Genomic DNA, 19,230 nt, shown 5'->3' with positions numbered 1-19,230 from the left:
TTTATATGGAATCTAGTTCCATTTGACAATATTATGTTTGCTCTTCCAGAGCCTTCAACTAAGTTTGTAGTACCAGATATAGTACTTACATTAGCTTTTATTAATGTCAATTCGAGGAAATATCTTTTATCTCTAAGAATTGTGTGTGTGGTCGCACAATTTGCGAGACATACATCATCCTCATTCATCTTGAGACCAAATAACACATGGATTTAAGATATAACAAAAAAACAAGGCATAATGTAAATAATAAAGAAAATCAGATGTAAATATAAGACATAATAATATATTATTTCATATATAAAGTAACATCAATCAATGTTAATTTTCTCATCATTTATCAAATGATCTGTTTTTTCATTAGGACCTCCAAAGAAATCAATGCCATAGTAGGTTAGGTCCAATCCATCACCATCAGTAAAGTTCATCTCTATCTCTTTTCCTTTTGCTTTTATTGATGATTGGTAAAGGTCGACCAAATGTTTGGGCGTACGGCAGGTATGCGACCAATGCCCCTTCATACCACATCTATAACAATTATTCTCATGGTTCTTAGGAGGTTTATCTTGTAAACGCGTCCCATTTTCTTGTTTTGTCTCAGTATTGTTCCACTTCTGGTGGTGCAATGAGGCTTTCATTTTTTGAGAATTATTACTATAAGAACCATGGTATCGGGGTTTTCTTCCACGACCACGACCATGTCCTCATCTATGTCCACGAGTTTGGGATGATATTGCATTCACTTCAGAGAATGGTTCAGATCCAGTTGGACGAGATTGGTGATTTCTCATCAAAAACATTTTTTTTTAAACCTTCATGGAGATGATGATAAAGGAAAATCAGTGCTTTTGCACGATTCTGCAGGGATGCTTGATTTCGTTCTTTGATTGTAGCTCCAAGGTTCATTGCATCAAGATGTATTTCAGCATTAAAGATCCAAGATAGATAGTTCTTTCCCGAAATGTCAAGTGCCATAAATTCGAGTTTTGTGATATTCGACATTGTCAAATAACTTCATATATATGAAAAAAACAATATTATTAGAATCAATTATAATAACTTGATAGCATTGGTATAACTTTGATTATAAACAAAATCAAATAATTTGTTTATAACTTTTAACAATATGTAACAAAACAAATCAACAATAATACAAATATGTAAAATTTTATTCTATATAAATAACTTCAAGTTTAAGATACGAGAATTACCTTCAAAGCAATTCGTGCTGATAACGTGTTGTAAAACAAGGACAAATACAATGCAAATCAAAGTAGTAGAAATGAAATATATCTTACTTTGATATATAATAGGGAAGAAGAAATCAGATAAGAGAGTTGAGAAAATGAAAGAAAGAGGGAGAGAGAATGAGAGGAAGATAATTTCTTTCTTTTTCTCGGGATGTATATTACAGGAGACGGGAAGCCCTTTCATAGGCTTTCCAAATGACTTCCATTAATATTCCCATTAATGAATATTAATGAAACTCATAAATAACATTAATTGTTTCCATTAATAAGTATTAATGAAAGTCATAAATAATACTTAATTAACATTAATGTGATGACATTCATTACTTCAATTATAACATTTTTTAATTTATTTTTTATTTTCCTTTATTTTTTTTCTTTATATTTAATTTATTTAACTTTTTTATATAAAGATTAAATAATTTAAAAATATACAATTTTTTTTTTAAAAATTAATTATATTTAATATTTTTTTTTTACATTTTTTTTATAGTAAAATTAAACATGAGAAAATCATTTTTCTTAATAATTTTTTTTTCCTTTTCATAACCAAACATAAACATAGATATTTTTTAAAACTATTTTTTGAAAGGATAAAAAAAAAATTAGAAAACATGTTTGATAATCTTTTAAGAAAAATAGATTTTTGTTTTAAAATTATAAAATATAGTATCTTAGGATTATTTTAAATATGAAGAATGTTTGAAAATAAAATTATTATAAATAAAAATTATTTTTAAAAAGTGTTTAAAAATATGAAAAATATGTTAAGAATATTTTCATATTTTCAGGTAAAGGAAAATAATTTTAAAATTTTATTATTTTTTAAAAACAAAGCCTAATATAAAGAAAAACAATTAAGATATAAAAGTTTATTGAAAACTTAATTAATTTATTTAAAAATTATATTTGTGCCACATCGAATCTAGAAATATTTAAGAGGAAGAAAAATTTAAGGCCCTTAATTGTGGTCCCGGGCCGTTATCGTGGTCACATCCTCATTTAAGGCCCGGTCCAATATGAATGAAAAGCCTTCCGACAAGTAATCAATAATTATAAATGATTAAAATAATTAATAGTTGGGAATGTCAATTCAAATGTTTCATAAATATTGATACTAAAAATTATTCCAAATAAAAAACCCATAAAAATTTAAAATGAAATTTTGGAAATTATTAATACAATTGCACTCATAGGTTTTGTTTGTTTGTTTGTTTTTTTTTTTTTTTTTTAATTATTATTTTATTTTATTTTATTTTATTTATTACCATGGTGTCATTTTGGCACAATTATAATTTAGATTATCCGGATATAACATAAGATAGGATAAAAGATTAACACATCTTATCCTATGTTTGATTGATAATGAAAAGTGATAAGTTATCTCATTATTTGCAAATGAATGTAAAAAGATAAAATGAAGAAGTAGAATTAAGAAAAAAGTTAATTATTTTTACTTATTTTTAAAATTATTTTTGACTTTGAGTTAAATCATTAAATTATTTTACCAAACATACTTCATTTATTTAATGACTTAAATTAAGTTATTAAGTCACTTTAAGTTATTAAGTTGATTTATCTAATACCCACCTATTCTATACCTTATGATTTTCCTATACAAAATTTTTAATTTATATATATTTGAAAAAAATTTAAAAATTAAATTATTGTTAATAATTTTCATTAATTGTATTATACTTTTTAATAAATTAATTTTAAAATAGACAAAATTACAATTAATTTGAGACTCGATTATTAAACATGTTAAATGGATTATAATTATTAAGTAATAAAAAATGTCAAGTAAGATAACATGTAAGTTAATGGATTATTCGTGTCAAATTTAACATGACCCAATCAATCTAATCAAAACTGCTTAATGGATTATGCCTTTGCAAAATACTTATATTAAGGCAATGTTTGGTTCCGGAAAATCTAAGAGAAAATACAAGGAAAAGAAAATATAAAAGAAAAGTAGAAGGAAAGAAAAAGTGAAGAAAAATAAAAAAATAGATTAAAAGTCCATAAATTATTTTTATTTGTTACCTCAAACTTATTTTATTTATTTTAACTCATTGATATAAAGATTAAATAATTTAAACACACATAAAATTTTAATTAATTTTATTTATATTTGATTTTCTTTTATATTTTTCATAGGACAATAAAACATGAAAATATCATTTTCCTTTGTATTTTTTTTTCTTAGTACTTTTAGGAACCAATTACAACCTAAAAGAAAAAACTTTTGAAAAAGTTAACATGCAAAACTATAGGTTATGTTTGGTTTCCATAAAATTTGAGAGAAAATGTTAGGGGAAGAAAATAGAGAGGAAAGTAGAAAGGAATAAAAAACGAAGGAAAACAAAAAAAAAAGAGTTTAAATTTAATAATTTTTTTTATACCTTTCAACAAACTCATTTTACTTATTTCTCTATGTTATAACAAGATTAAATAATTTAAAAATATAAATTTCAAATTAATTTTAATTTTATTTGATTTTATTTTATATTTTCTAGAGTGAAACCAAATAAGAGAAAACCATTTTTCTTAAGGCTATGTTTGGTTTTTAGAAAGTTTGAAGGAAAATGTAAGAGAAAAAAAAAAAAAGACGAAAAGTAGAAAGAAATAAAAAAAAAAAAAGGAAAACAAAAAATAAGTTTAAAGTCCATAAATTATTTTGATATATTATTTCAAACTTTTATTTATTTATTTAACTCTTCTATATAAAGATTAAATAATTTAAAAATATAGAATTTTTTTTAATAATTTTAATTATATTTAACTTTCTTTGTTATTTTCCATAACAAAACCAAATATAAGAAAATTATTTTCCTTAATATTTTTTTCTGTCCTTAATACTTTATGAGAACCAAACATAGCATAACATTTTTTTTTTTTTTAGTATTTTCTGGTATCAGACATAACCTAAATTTTATTGAGAGAAACAAAAACAATAACAAAAATAGGAAGGAAGGGATCCAAAATATTTAAATATAATAAAACGTGATTCATTAAGAAATAAGAACGTCTTTTTATGACTTCTACTAGAAGTTGTTTTGTATTTAATAATAATTTCATAATATTAAAATTGACCAGGTCAAAGTATATATATATCAATTAAGAATTGAAAATTATCCAATTAAGAAATTTTCTTTTAATTCACCTAGGCTATCTTTTTGTTTCAAGAAAGCAAAAAGAAAAGAAAAAAAAATTGCTAATAAAAATTATTTTCTCATATTTGGTTTATCATAAAAAATAACAAAGAAAATAAAAAAAGTTTATTTTCACGCTCATATAAAAATAATTACAAAATAAGAACTTTATAAAAATAATTCAAATTTCATATATTCACTAATAAAAAATAATATCTAAGATGATCCGAAATAATACTTATATCATTAAAAGATAATACCTAAATTGTCAAGAGTAATATATTTGATAAAAAAGTGCATGAAATATGATTATTTGAAATTTGTATTTTATAAATCCGAATTCCTATTTTATTATTTTTTTTACCTAAATTGTCAAAGATAGTAGTACATTTGATCAAAAAGTACATGAAATATAGTTATTTGAAATTTGTATTTTATAAATCCGATTTCCTATTTTGTGAATTTTTTCATATATTGTATTAAAACATGCTTTTCCCGATAATTCAAATATACTTAAAATTAGTTAAAAAAATTTCTATATTTTCAAATTATTTAATTTAGATAAAAAAAAAACAAATGAAATGAATTCATTTATTAACTTTAAATGAATTTTTTATTTTCTTTTATTTTTCTTCTATTTTTTTTTTAAAATTATCTCTTTTGTTTGCATTTTTCTTAAATTAAAAAAAAAACCCAAACATACGCTCTCATCACCACTAATCCAACAATCTCCCCATGACCACCTAACTCTTATTTTATTGGATGCATATATTAGTATACCATTCAATGGAAAACTTTAGAAAAAATTGATGGTATATTGCGTATAGACGTAGATGTAAAGGGATAAGAAGAAAACATAACGAGAAAGAGAAGAAGTGGTTAGGGGTTGGAAGGAAGCATATAATACGAATGAATGGATGTTTAAAGCATGTCGGCCAATTTAAGGCTTTCATTATCGACATCCCTCTTTTAGAAGGGTATAAAACCCTAAACCATATCTTAAAACATTTTCTAGTACTATTGCTTGTCGCTCTCAAAAAGATTGAGACAAAAAAAGAAGAATTCAAATAAAGCTTCTCCTTTTGTAAGGACCACTTAGAGCCGAAAGGTTGATATACACCACTCTCTCTATAAGTCCATACACTAAGAATCCCATACAAAATTTTAGGGTAAGAATTTTCATGAGAAAATCCACGAATGGTTTGTGTTGGTAATTTCTATGGATGAAGTCATTTTCAACTTTATAGGAGACATAGTCAAACTTAAGTGAGGTTTGTTTTTTAGTTGAATAAAAAAACAGAAGCCAAAAAATTGACCCCACCTTAATCTTTTTAACTAATTATAAAATAAATTTGTAGATCAATAATGGTTGAATTTCGAATTTTTAAGACAAGGACGGATAAGAATTTCTTTTGGGTGTTTTTTTTTTTTTTTTTTTTGGGTAGGGTTTCAATTCAACAACCTTAGAAAACCTAATTTGATTTGTAGATATCATCAAGAACTTTTCAGCCTAAAGTGGGACTAATGGAAGGATCTTTTTGAATGGTGGATGGAATTTGCCACTAGACATCAACATCAATGCTCGTCTTCCCTTTAATTATTAATGTAGGTTGGTTCAAATTTGTCCATATTATGTACTATTAGAAAGAAAGCAAAAGTAATATGTCAGATGGTACTCACCTACCCATGACCTTTTGGTCTAATTCTCTATAAAATCAATTTAGAAATTTTGGCTTTGAAAGGGTCACAAAGTTTGAAAATTCCTTAACGGGATGAATAAAGATGTAGAAATGGAGATACTCTATTTGGGCGGTGACCCCATACTCCACATTAGAGACTTAGAATTATTTTCATGACCAACCCATTTTCGTAAATCAAGAGAGGTTGGGGTTACCAAAAAGAGAAAGGAAATTAGTGATTCCACACAAATCAAGAGATATTGCCTATTAATAATATGGTTTGGTTTTTTTTTTTTTTTATATATAAAAAAAGAAAAAAAGAAAAGGAGATGAACATGGAAAGATTAGCAATTTTCCTTTAAATTAAGGGAAATGACATTTTGCAAATTAAACATTTTTTCCTTTTTGGATCGACAAATGAACCAATGGCCTGATTCTTGATCTAGCAACTACTTCAAGGTTGAAGAAATGATTAATTTCCAAAAAGATATAGACAGAAAGGGTATGTGAGGCGCTGATATAAAGCCTTGATGAAAGGAAGATGGAAGGCAGTGGAGTCAGGGACATATTCCTCAAGACATGCTTCCACCGATTAAGGCTTTCATTTTCAAATCACTACTTTTCAACAATGGAATAAAGTTATACTCCAACCCCATTTCTCATATTGTGGAATTTCATTTTACTTTTTATGGGGTATTCTCCACCTTTTCTTAAAGCCCATCTACCAACCGGGCAATAATAATAAAAAAATCAAAATTAAAAAATAAGTCCATTGAGGTCATGACATTTTCTAGACAGTTCATAGGACTAGCATTTTGCTACAAGCCAAACAAAAAAATAAATCAATTACAGGTGTGTGACACCATTGGAATCTTCTTAGCCAACCCTATCTCAATACACACCATATAACATCAAATTTTAGATTCCTCACTATGCAACAAGCAGCTATCCAATGGGTCAGCTACACATGTCCCCGATTTCATCAAAAGTTTCTATTGGATATTTGGCCCACACAAAGAGACATGTTTGGATTGTCTTTTTGAGAACCATAGGTTTGGATTTTTCTCATGGGAAAGAGTTAATATTCAATTTAGTCTATTCCCAAACCCTATTTATCCTACCTAAGAATCCAATCATTCCCTCAATTTTTTCCTTCCCCTAGAATTTCTAGCCATAGTTTCTGTTGGTTTTCTAATAATATATAAATACTCTTAATTTAACTGAAAAATTAATACAGCTTTATCTTAAACTAGGGTTTGCATCCAATGGTTCTAAATTTGTTGTAGTCTAATAGCTAAACCTATTTCACATCTAAATCAAGTAGGCTTAAGACCATGACATTAAAGGGTGATTAAACCTACTACGCCAAATAAATTCCGGTAATAGTAACTATAAAGGCACAAAAGTACATCTAGAAAGATATCGATATCGAACTAACTATATTTGTCGATAGTGCTAAATATTGAAGATAATGATGAAGACATAGTATACAATCACCTAAAATGCAACATAAGGAGGAAGATGACTTCTCAAAAAGTAGTTGTAAATAGTATCACATGAAGAGAAAAGCCTCACAAAAGTCCTCTTGTTCTATTCTATTTTGCCAGTCAACTACCCAGAAACTGCAATTTTATCCTTCAGCTCTACCTACATCTTACGCGAAAGTATCAGCTTACTATAATTGTATGTAAGAAGAATTTTCCTACAATTGTCCCCAAAAATTTCCTATAAACATATGAAACCCAGATGATGAGATAACAGAAAAAGGCATAGCAAAGATAGAAAACGCGGTTTCTGGATTTCAACATCAGTCTGCTTTCTTCTATTTCTGGTTTCCTTTTTATTTCCATGGTTGTATAGTACAATCCAACTTTATCATATTATCATAAACCAGTTTGATTGACACTAAGTTCACGCAAAAGCGGTGTATTAAACAAACAAAACAAATATGATGTAAGATGGTACCGACACTCTAAAAGTAATATAGTGATAGGAACAAAGTAGTAGACCCTACCGTCATATTCATTGGTTCATTGATCTGTAATTCTGTCATCTTTTGCAGGTTGGACCAACCCCTCCTCCCTTTTGATGGGAAAACAAAGCCAGGAATCATAATGCAGATTTGAGCCTTCCAATATTACCTGTTGAAGAGGACACCTGCATCATATAAGCCAAAAATACGAAAAATCAATGAATATGACAAGTCATAAGCAGGAAGATAAGCACAAGAAAAAACTAGACTTACCAGTAATGCTAATGTATTTATTGATGATGAAAAGAAGTAAAAATCCCATGTTTTCTTTGATAATCTATATGCCCAAGATGGACCAGAGCTTGCTCAAGATGAATAAGCGAAAATGTGTATGAATATGTGGTCATTTTCTTTTTACAGGTGTGACAGAGTTTGGGTTTGGTCTGTACAAGTGATGGATGAAGTGAGAGTATTGACAATAGGGATTGGGGTGTTCGTTCATTTCATCATGCAGTGTGCGTGATTAAAGCAACTCTATTCAGCCTCTCAAGGATGCCGTTGGCCTTCCTCTTAGCCCTCGAAGTGCCAGTCTGCGCCAGCCTCGAGATTGTACCATAGTCATTTTCCTCTTCTCTGATTGCCCTCAATTTAGCTCGATCATTGAAACAAACCGTGTGCAGGATGGCAATACAATTCTCCTTGTTGCGCTCACATTTGCTCTCCCTTATGATTCTAAGCAAGCAAGGAACTGCTCCGAGCTCCCCCATCTCCTCAACAGCCCTTTGATGACTGGACAACATTGCGAGAATAGCCAATAGCTCGTCAACAAGTATACCATCCATGATCTTCTTCAGAATCACTGTGACTGCCCCATCATGGACAGCCCTCCCTTTGTTCTCAAGGACAATGCATAGATTAAATATGGCCGAGGCAACATCTTTCATGGCTAATGGATGCCCTTCTTCCAATAAGTCTAATAGAGGTTTCAGAGCACCTGACTTCCCAATAATGAGCTTGTTCGAATCAAGGGCTGATAATGTGAAAAGGGCTGCAGCAGCGTTGGTCCTAGTCTCAATGGTTCCACTCTTCAAGGACTCAATGAGCACGGGGATTGCCATTGGATCCTCTGCAACTAGCTTCTTGTTGTTGTCATGTATCGAGAGATTTAAAACTGTGGTGATCAAATCCTCTTGGAGTTCAGGATCAACATCCACTGCATCTGGTGAGAGCGGGCTGAGCAGCTGAGGAACTGCATCAGTGCATTCACCGAAAAGGGCCCTAAATGACGGCATCCTCTTTGTGAGCAGCCTAAGCTCTCTTGCAGCCTCTTTCTGATCAGAAGCAGAAGAGGACATCCTCTCAAGCAACGAATTCAAGTGCCCCCTGTCTGCATCTGTGATCACTTCCTCATCGACATCCTCAACTGGCTTCGGAAGCTCAATCCCATGTTCTTTGCACCATTCTGAAATCATTTCTCGAACCAAATTATTTGGGGTGAGGATGGTATGGGAGAGGACTTGTTGGGTCCGGGGGCAAGTCCTATGCCCGTCTTTCAGCCATTTTTGAATGAAGGGCCTGTCATATGTCTACAAATTCAAACAACACAATCAATCAACTCCAACTTAAACAAATTGAATCAAATTATCGCAACAAATGCAGAAAATATTCAAAAGACAGGCACAATTCAGAAGATCCTATCACATATTTAGGACTCTTTGATCCTAATCGATGATAACAGTAGTCAGAAATAAGTTTTTGAAAACAAGAACACAGAACAATTCTCTAAATGCGTTTTCAAGAAACAGTTCTACGAAAAATACTTAACCAAATAGTAGTTACAACACAACCCTAACAGTTTTTTTTTTTTTTTGGAACTTTTTTTATGTTTTTTCTGTTCTCACTTGGGAAAGTTGTTTCCATAAAAACAAACCCAAGTCCTGTTTGGCAGCAGGGAAAACGCTTACCCAGAAAACAGTTCATGAAAACACACACCCCACAAACCAAAACGACGAAAAGAGGCCAATTCCCATCAAAGAACCAAGAATCAAACCCTCCACCCGGCCACCCCCACCCAAAAAGAAGGAAAGAAGAAAGAAAGAAAGAAAAATAACAAGAAAAAGAAAAAGAAATTCAAAACCAAACCTGGCCAGTGGCCACCACAACAGGGTCTCTCATGAGCTGTTTGGAAATAGGGCACCTGAACTCCTGAGGCAGAGCCGGATTCTCCGTTTCAACCCCAAAATCAAGGGACCCCTTGAACTTGAAATCTCTCAAAGCAAACAAAATTTTGAGAGCCTTATCAGTGGTGTCAGCACAGCTCTCATCTTCATCAACAATTCTGCTCACCAGCCTCTGCAACTCCTTCTTCAGCTCCTCTGTGGCCTTGGCTGCCATGGATGGATCAGTTTCCAAGACCCCAAACTTGGCCATGAAGATGAAACATGAAAATTGTGAGAGCCAAACCAAATGGGAATTTATATATGTATATTGCCCACCTTTTTTTCAGAGTAAAAATTAAAATGGGCATTAAATGGGAAAAGGAAAAATCGGATAGAAACACCCAAAAACCAAAGCCTCACCAGTCACCTCCCAAACATTATTAACACAACTTTTGGGGGAGGTGGGGTTGTGTGAATGTGATTTATATAAGTGGTGGTAGTGGAGGTGGTTGCAAGGTCGATGAGGAAATTGATGGCACAAATTTGGGTTTTGGTCTTCCTAGTTTCTTCCACCTCCCCCATATTTATATGTCCTTCCCTTTTTTGTATCTTGGATGGTTACAAGGTACAACCGCTTTCTAATTCTTGAAAGAATTTAAATAATTTTTGTATACATTTTTTTTTTCTTTTCATTGAACCAAACATAGCATTAAAGTGAGTTATGGACTTTATTAGAGAGATTATGATTAAAAATTCTCATTGTGATTTTAAGAAGTGTTTTTAATATTTTTAATAATTTAAAATTTAAAATTTAAAATTTTTATCTTTTAAATATTAAAAAAATTTAAAATTATTCCTAAAATCATTATTAAATATGCTCTAAATTACGTTGAGGTTATGAGGATTTTATTTGTAACACTTCCCTTAGAAATGCTTTTTAAGTAAAATATTATAATGTTTGCATAAAACTAAAAAATGTTTAATGGTATTTTAATAGTATTTTTAAAATGTTGTTGCATATTAATTTCATTGAAACCACTTCCAAATGTTAGATAACATTTTTTAAAATCACTCCAGATTTAGCTTTTAGGGCTATCCAAAGGACTCTTAGAGTAAAATGATTTTAAGTGGGATTAAAAGTTTATTTGATAGTGTTTTTATAAAACATTTCCAACCTAAAAGGTGTTTTTGAAGAAAAATAAGAGTGTATTTCAAAGTATTTTTATTTGAAGTGTTTTGAGTGAAAAATATTTTTTCCAAAATTGTTTTTAAGAGATTATCGATAAAATTTTTAAAAACACCTTTTAAAAGTTAAGAAATTACTTATAATACTTCCCAAAAAAACATTTTTACTGAAAATAATTTCTAGTCTTTTTGATACTTGAAAGATATATTTTTTTTTAAATATTAAAAAGAGTACAAATACTATCTAAAATCACTATCAATTACATTGTTAAAAAAAAACACTATTAAACGTACTCTAAATAATATATATATATATATATATATATATATATATATATATATATATATATATAATTTTTTTATGTTATATAAAACATTATTAAAAACAAAGTAATTTATTATTATTTTATTATTTTATTATTTTATTTTTAATTTTGAAACATTAAATGAGTCTTCTTAAAAGTATTTTAACCAAAATTATTGCCAGTGATGCCACTTATAATTTTTTTTATTAAATCAAATATTTGTATCTAAAATCTAAGTAAATTAGAATATTTGAGATTATATATTTGAGTAAAAGCCATTGAGAGCACAATAAATTTCTCATATTCTCTCTTAGTATAATTCCTTACTTGTGTTGAGCCCATTATTTCAAGAAAAGAAAAGCACTACTAGGGAAGACATTTTGTCCGGACAAGTTACCTTCCATCCTAATCTTTTTCCTAAAATAATTCATATCCTTGTTCTATTAAAAATAAATTAAACCAAAGGGGGAAAGGTAGGGCAAGGCGGGTATGCAAAATTTCCCATACTCGTCCCACCCCACCTTTTAACTTTTTTTTTTGAAATTTTATATATATATATATATATATATATATATATTATATTTTTAATAGTTTTAATATTTTTAATTATTTTAATTATATTAAAATAAATGTATTTTATAAATAATTAAAATATTATATTTTTTATAATTTATTTTATTGAAAGTTATTTTTTTTATGATTATTATTATGATTACTATATTAAAAATAGGAAAATAAAAATTAAATTAAATTAATTTAAAAAAATAATTTTATATATAATCAGATGGGGACGGGACAAGACAAGACAATACTCAAATTCGCCCCAAATCTGTCCCAAATTCTTAAAAAAAATCTCAAACTCATCCATATAATCCGTTAATTTAAATTTCAAATATGTCTCAATATGGGTGAGAGAAGATGAGTACCAGATAAAATCAACCCCATTGCCATCTTTCAGCATTACTAACAAAAAAGCATTTAGACACTAAAAATGCTTCTATATATGATCTTTATTTCAATTTCTTAATTTAACTCATGTTTAGGTATGCTTAAGTTATTAATATATTTTTTAAAATAGAGATTAAAGATATTTTTTTAGTTGTGTCTTTTTATTAAACATCATTTAGTCATTATTATTTATTTTTAATTTTTCAAACAAATAATAAACACATGTCTAGTGATATTTGGATGTTAATTGGGAGATAAGGTATCTCTAGTACTTAGGTAAAGAAGGAAAAAGATGCCAGCAATTGATAACATTTTGGAAAATGATTTTTTTTTTTATTTTGTTTAGAAATAAAAAATTTAAATATTTTATTTTTTATTTCCCATATTTGTTAATTACATATCAAGAAATCAATATATAAAATTGGAAATATAATAAAAAAATCATTTATATTTTCTATTTTTAGAAACAGTAAAAATAGAAATGTATAACATGGGAACTTAATTATTTAGATTAATTTTGAACTTATTTTAATTGGCATGTAATCTTTTAATAACAACAACAACAACAACAATAATAATACTTGAGCTCACTTGATATATCTTTGATTTATATTTTTGGAAAATTTAAAGTTTTCCAAATTAACTTTAATTAAATATTAAAATTTAAGATTAATTTGTATATTTTTCTTTGGCAAACCTGTGAACAGCATGAAAAACATTATATTTAATAGATTTATTTATATATTTAAAATTTACATACAATTATAATTTTTAAATTTATTCAAAGAAATTATTTTGAGAAAAATGTTTTTCCATGCACTTATATGAATATAAAATTGGAATTCAAGTTTATAAAATTCAAATTTTATGAATTCATTTAAAAATAATTAACATTTAATGCATTTTTTTTAATAAAAAATATTACATTTGACCATTCAAGTATTACCTTTTAATAATATATGTATTACCTTTAATCGTTTTAAGTACTACCTTTGAATTATGAGAATATAAAATTTGAATTATTTTTAGAGGGTTTTTATTTTGTAATTATTTTTATATGAGGGTATTAAAACACATGTTTTTTCCTCCGAAAACTTGATCACAAAAACAATTATTCTTTCCCTTATTTTTATCCATTTAAATCACCTTATCAATGTGAAATCAAAATTAAAAATTAAAAAATAAAAAATTGAAAGGAAAACTAGAAGCATGTGAATGTTGTCATTAATAAAGGACAAATTGATTTTGGCACTTACAATGGGTAAATAAATAATTGGGAGAACTAGGTTTTGACTCCCTAATTTGAAAAAATATGAAAAAAAAACTCGAACTTTTATAAATAGTTTTATCTTCATTCATTTAAAAATATTTTAAAATACATATAATTTTTCAAATGTTAGATAATTATTTTCTAAAATACCTTTTACTTGATAATTATTTCCCAAGAATAATTATTAAATATTAATGGAAAAAAATATTTGAATGATTTTCTAAATTTTTAGGAGTGATTTTTAAAACTTTGTCAAATATTTCATTTCTATCTTCATTCATTTAAAAATATTTTAAAATACATATAATTTTTCAAATGTTAGATAATTATTTTCTAAAATACCTTTTACTTGATAATTATTTCCCAAGAATAATTATTAAATATTAATGGAAAAAAATATTTGAATGATTTTCTAAAATTTTAGGAGTGATTTTTAAAACTTTGTCAAATATTTCATTTCTATCTTCATTCATTTAAAAATATTTTAAAATACATATAATTTTTCAAATGTTAGATAATTATTTTCTAAAATACCTTTTACTTGATAATTATTTCCCAAGAATAATTATTAAATATTAATGGAAAAAATATTTGAATGATTTTCTAAATTTTTAGGAGTGATTTTTAAAACTTTGTCAAATATTTCATTTCTATAATAATATTAAAATTTTCATGGAAATGAGTCTACATGATTGCAATTATTATTATTATTATTATTATTATTATGACTAACATTAAAAGCTACCTTTAAATTAAGGTTATGAGAAAAATAAACAAACAAATATGAATCCAAAAATCAATAAATGAAGATCCAAAAAATACTACAAAATGTAAAATAAAAGGCATACTTTTTCCTTGCCATAAATAAATATTTTTATTTTTTTGATTTCACACTTGTGGAGATGGAAAAGATGAATATTCTTTAATACTTGTTTGGGAAGCAAAGATCAACTAAATCTTTTGCTTTAGTGCTGTGAAAGTCAAAAAAATTGGGCTGGTAGTTTTCCTTCCTTTTCCCAATGTGGCAACTTTTGTGGAAGCTTGAAAAGGAAGTTTTAATTGAAATTTGGTTTTTCACATCCAAATTCATCATCAATCACAAATCAAGATTAAAAGGAATTCCGATTTAAATTGCCAACATTTGGCCTATGTTCGGCTCTCACAAAGTTTGAAGGAAAATATGAAACAAAAAATAAAAAGGAGAAAAAATGTAAAAGGAAAGATAAAAATGAGGAAAAATAAAAAATATATTTAAAATTAATAAATTATTTTTTATATATATTACTTTAAACTTTTTTCACTTATTTAACTCTTCTATATAAATATCAAATAATTTAAAATTTTAAAAATTTATTAATAATATTAATTATATTTGACTTTATTTTGTATTTTTTTTTATAGTAAAATTAAACATAAGAAAGAATTTTTCTTATTATTTTTTTCTTTTCCTATAATTTTATGAGAATCAAATATAACCTTGAAAATTTGTTTTATTATTGATTTATTTTTATAATAAATATGTAATTAGATTTTATAACAGTGACTAACTCTAGGTTTGGGTTGATGTGAGTGAGATTTGAACAAGTTAAGATATGACTTACATTAAAAAAAATATTCATTCGAAAATATTAGGAATCATGTATAGAAGGTGTATTAATATTTATTTATTTATTGATTAATTATATTAGTTATTATTTTATTTAATACATGAAAAATATAAAAAAATTGTATTAGTGTGATAAGTTTATCATTTTGTTTAATTATTAAATATTTTAAATGTTGAAAATTGAGTTTGAGATTGTCATTTCTGTTATTTATTTTTATTTTTTATTTTTTTTATCATAATCATTTGTGTTGCTCCAGTTTGGACTTTTAAACTTTTATTAGTAATTATGGATATATTTTATTTCTTTAAAATAAATATTTTATTTATTAGAAAATTCTAATTTAGGTCTTTTATTTGATAACTTGTGGAAACTATGAGTGTTTGTTTTTTGTTGAAAGTAATTTGCTTTTAAATTTTAGGTTGTTTGTTTTTCTGTTTTTTCATGACTTATTATAAATTTTTAGTTGAATATAAAAAGTCAAAATATTTGGTTTTCTCTAATTGAAAAAAGTAATATATTGGTTTTCATTTACTTTTTAATGTTTAATAAAAATAAAATATTACAAAAAACAACTTAATATTTAATACTACTAAATACTATTTAGTTTTAAGTTTTATTTATAATTAAGTAAAAAAAACAAACACTACCTAAATTACTCATTTGAAATTTCTTACCTGGATTAGGTTAAGCATCGTGAGATATATCTGGATGTAGTGTGAGTTAGCCTTTTATAGACTTATTTGAAATAGTTTTTAACAATATGAGAAGCCACACAAAAGCAGCTAATGTTGTGATACAATTAATTTTATTTAAAAATATTTTTACTAAATATAAGAATGATTTTAATTATTTACAAATTTTAATTAATAAAACCTTCTTGTTGCTTAGTATTTAAAGAAAAAACACTTTATTTGTGTTTGATTTTTGAAAAATTTGAGAGAAAATGTCAAGGAAAGAAAATAGAGAGGAAAAGTTGAAGGAAAAAAAAAATGGGCTTAAATTTAATAAATTATTTTTATATGATTCTATAAACTAATTTTACTTATTTTCCTATATTATATAAAGATTAAATAATTTAAAAATATATAAATTTCTCTCCAGCCTAACATTCTCATGTGGTCCACAAGCCTCACTAACAAATTTTGTAGCAGCAAGAATATTCTCTATTTTCTATTATTTCTTGTCTCCATTTTTTTTCTTAGAATTTTCAAGTGGACATGTATCTATTTTAGATTGATGTTTTTATGGTGATTTTCATATATATATATATATGCTCTGTTCCACCTCCAGTGTTGGGTGGTTTTCATAATCAATAAAAATTTGTGGTTTTCTCAACTTGGTATTAGAGCACTCAAAGGCAAATGCCTATTTTCTTTCAATATCGATGGAGCTGCAAAATCTTAGCACTCTAGCTACATTAACTCCCTCATTATCGATGATAGCTCCAACATTGCAGCAAGCAGGCAACAGTGGCTTTGGAAGCACATTTATGCCATTTGGAACTATTCTTAGAGAGTGTTTGATAATGATTCTAGGAAGTGTTTCTAGCATCTTTAATACTTGAAAGATAAAAAATTTTAAGTGTTGGAAATATTAGAAACACTTCCTAAAATCACTACCAAACACATGAGTGTGTTTGGTATTGATTCTTGAAAGTGTTTCTAATTTTTTCAACATTTAAAAGATAAAAATTTTCAAGTGTTAGAAAGACTAAAAACACTTTCTAAAATCATTGTCAAATGCACTCTTAGTCACACTCTTTCAATTAAGTTGGATCAACACAATTTTCTCCTCTAGAAGATGATGATTACACCAATGATTTGAGGCCACATACTCTATGGTTATCTATTGGGCACAAAGCCTTACCCGCCAGAATATATTCATTTCTCAACAATAACTACTGTCCCTCCTAGCTTTAGGCTTCAACTTAACCTAGAGTATGAGCAGTGGATAACAAATGACCAATTAATCTTAGGCTGACTTTATAACTCAATGATTGAATCAATAACTTTTCAATTCTTGGGTTTCACAACCTTAATTGAAGTGTGGAAAGGCCTTGAGAGATTATTTGGCTCAAAATCTAAGGCTAAAATCCAAACAAATCATACTAACATTCAAACCACTCGTAAAAGAAAATAGACCTTAGAAGAACATCTAAATAAAATGAAGTCATTTTCTGATGGTCTTGTCATGGTAGGAGAACCTTTTCTTGAGAAAGATCTTATATCTTGTGTTCTAGTCAAACTTGATTTTGAATACACTCTTATTGTGGTTCAAATCAATGCAAAACATCATATCTCATGGAAAGAGTTATGGGAAATTTTGTTGAGTTATGATAGTAGATTGGAGCAACTTAATACCTTGGTAAATAATGTCAGTTTAAATCAACCATCTATAAATTTCTCCTTTAACAACTCTAGAAATTGGAGTAACAATAGACCTCAAGGTTGAAATTCAACATAAAGAGGAAATTATACACCAAACCAAGGGATTCTTCATTGAAGAGGTCATTTCAGAAGCAGAAGAGGACACAACAATGACTCAAAACCAACTTGTCAACTTTGTGCCAAATATGACCACTTAGTTGCAATTTGTTATTATTGATTCAATTATAATTATATGGGAACAACTCTAAATAAAAGCAATGCACAACTATGAGCCTTTGTTGTTGAACAACCATAAAGTTTTGTTGTTCCCCATAAATAATTGTAAATCCAAATTGGTATGCTAATAGTGAAGTTTCAAATCATGTGACTTGAGACTTGAATAATCTAAATCAAAGGGCTGAGTATCATGGTAAGGAAACTCTAACTGTTAATAATGGTGATTAACTAGATATAACTCATAGAGGACACTCTCATTTACACTCCATTCCTCATAATATTCCCTCATTGTCTTTAGAAAATATACTTCATATTCTAACAATTATGAAAAATCTATTAAGTGTGTCGAAGCTGACAACAAATAATGATGTTTGCCTTGAATTTCATTCTAATGTTTGTTATATTAAGGACAAGACAACCAGGAGAATTTTGCTGCAAGGGAAGCTTAGAGATTGATTGTATAGTTTGGAGTTACTCATTTCTTGAATTGTAGTACTCTCCGAGCTTTCAATAGTTTAGTATCACGCCCAATTCATTTTACTAACAAAGTTTGTTTACCTAGTGTTTGTTCAACTTCAATGTGCTTTTGTTTTCAATGGAGTAGTGGTGTCTTGAGTAATGTTTCAGTTTGGCACAAGAGATTAGGCCATCATCTACCAAAGCCTTGAATCAAATTCTCAAAAATTGTAATGAAAAATTTTCATTGAATGAAAAACCATATTTTTATGATATTTTTCAATTTGGTAAAGCTCATGCTCTTCCTTTCAAGCATGCTAAAACACACTTCAAAGCACTACTAGATTTGATTTATTTTGATATTTGAGATCATGCCCCTATTATTTTCAACTCAGGATGTAAATATTACATTCACTTTCTTGATGATTTTACTTGAATCACATGGATCTATCCTCTTAAATTTAAATATGAAGCTAAAAATGTTTTCATTCAATTCAAAAGTCTTGTAGAAGACATATTTGAAACAAAGATTAAAACATTTCAAAGTGATTTAGGAAGAGAATATAGATCTTTTGTTCTTTTGCTAAATCAATTTGGCATCCTTTTTCAACATCCGTTTCCTCACACATATGAACAAAATG

General features: G+C 27.3%; 1 protein-coding gene across 1 annotated transcript; it reads right to left on the bottom strand.

Moving 5' to 3' along the window:
• Nucleotides 1–7,875: 7,875 nt before the first annotated feature.
• Nucleotides 7,876–10,781, bottom strand: LOC100267223 (U-box domain-containing protein 9). The gene is made up of 3 exons (XM_059736345.1): nt 10,199–10,781; nt 8,330–9,642; nt 7,876–8,241 (listed from the first exon to the last, which is right to left on the bottom strand). Exons 1-2 carry the CDS (start codon nt 10,484–10,486, stop codon nt 8,563–8,565), a joined length of 1,368 nt encoding a protein of 455 aa, XP_059592328.1. The 5' UTR covers nt 10,487–10,781; the 3' UTR covers nt 7,876–8,241; nt 8,330–8,562.
• Between the last annotated feature and the right edge of the window lie 8,449 nt (nt 10,782–19,230).

The sequence above is a fragment of the Vitis vinifera genome, chromosome 4 (assembly GCF_030704535.1).
Source record: "Vitis vinifera cultivar Pinot Noir 40024 chromosome 4, ASM3070453v1".
In the NCBI taxonomy this organism is placed as follows: Eukaryota; Viridiplantae; Streptophyta; class Magnoliopsida; order Vitales; family Vitaceae; genus Vitis; species Vitis vinifera.
Note: the sequence above shows the minus strand (reverse complement) of the source record. Positions and strands in the feature narration are given on the sequence as shown.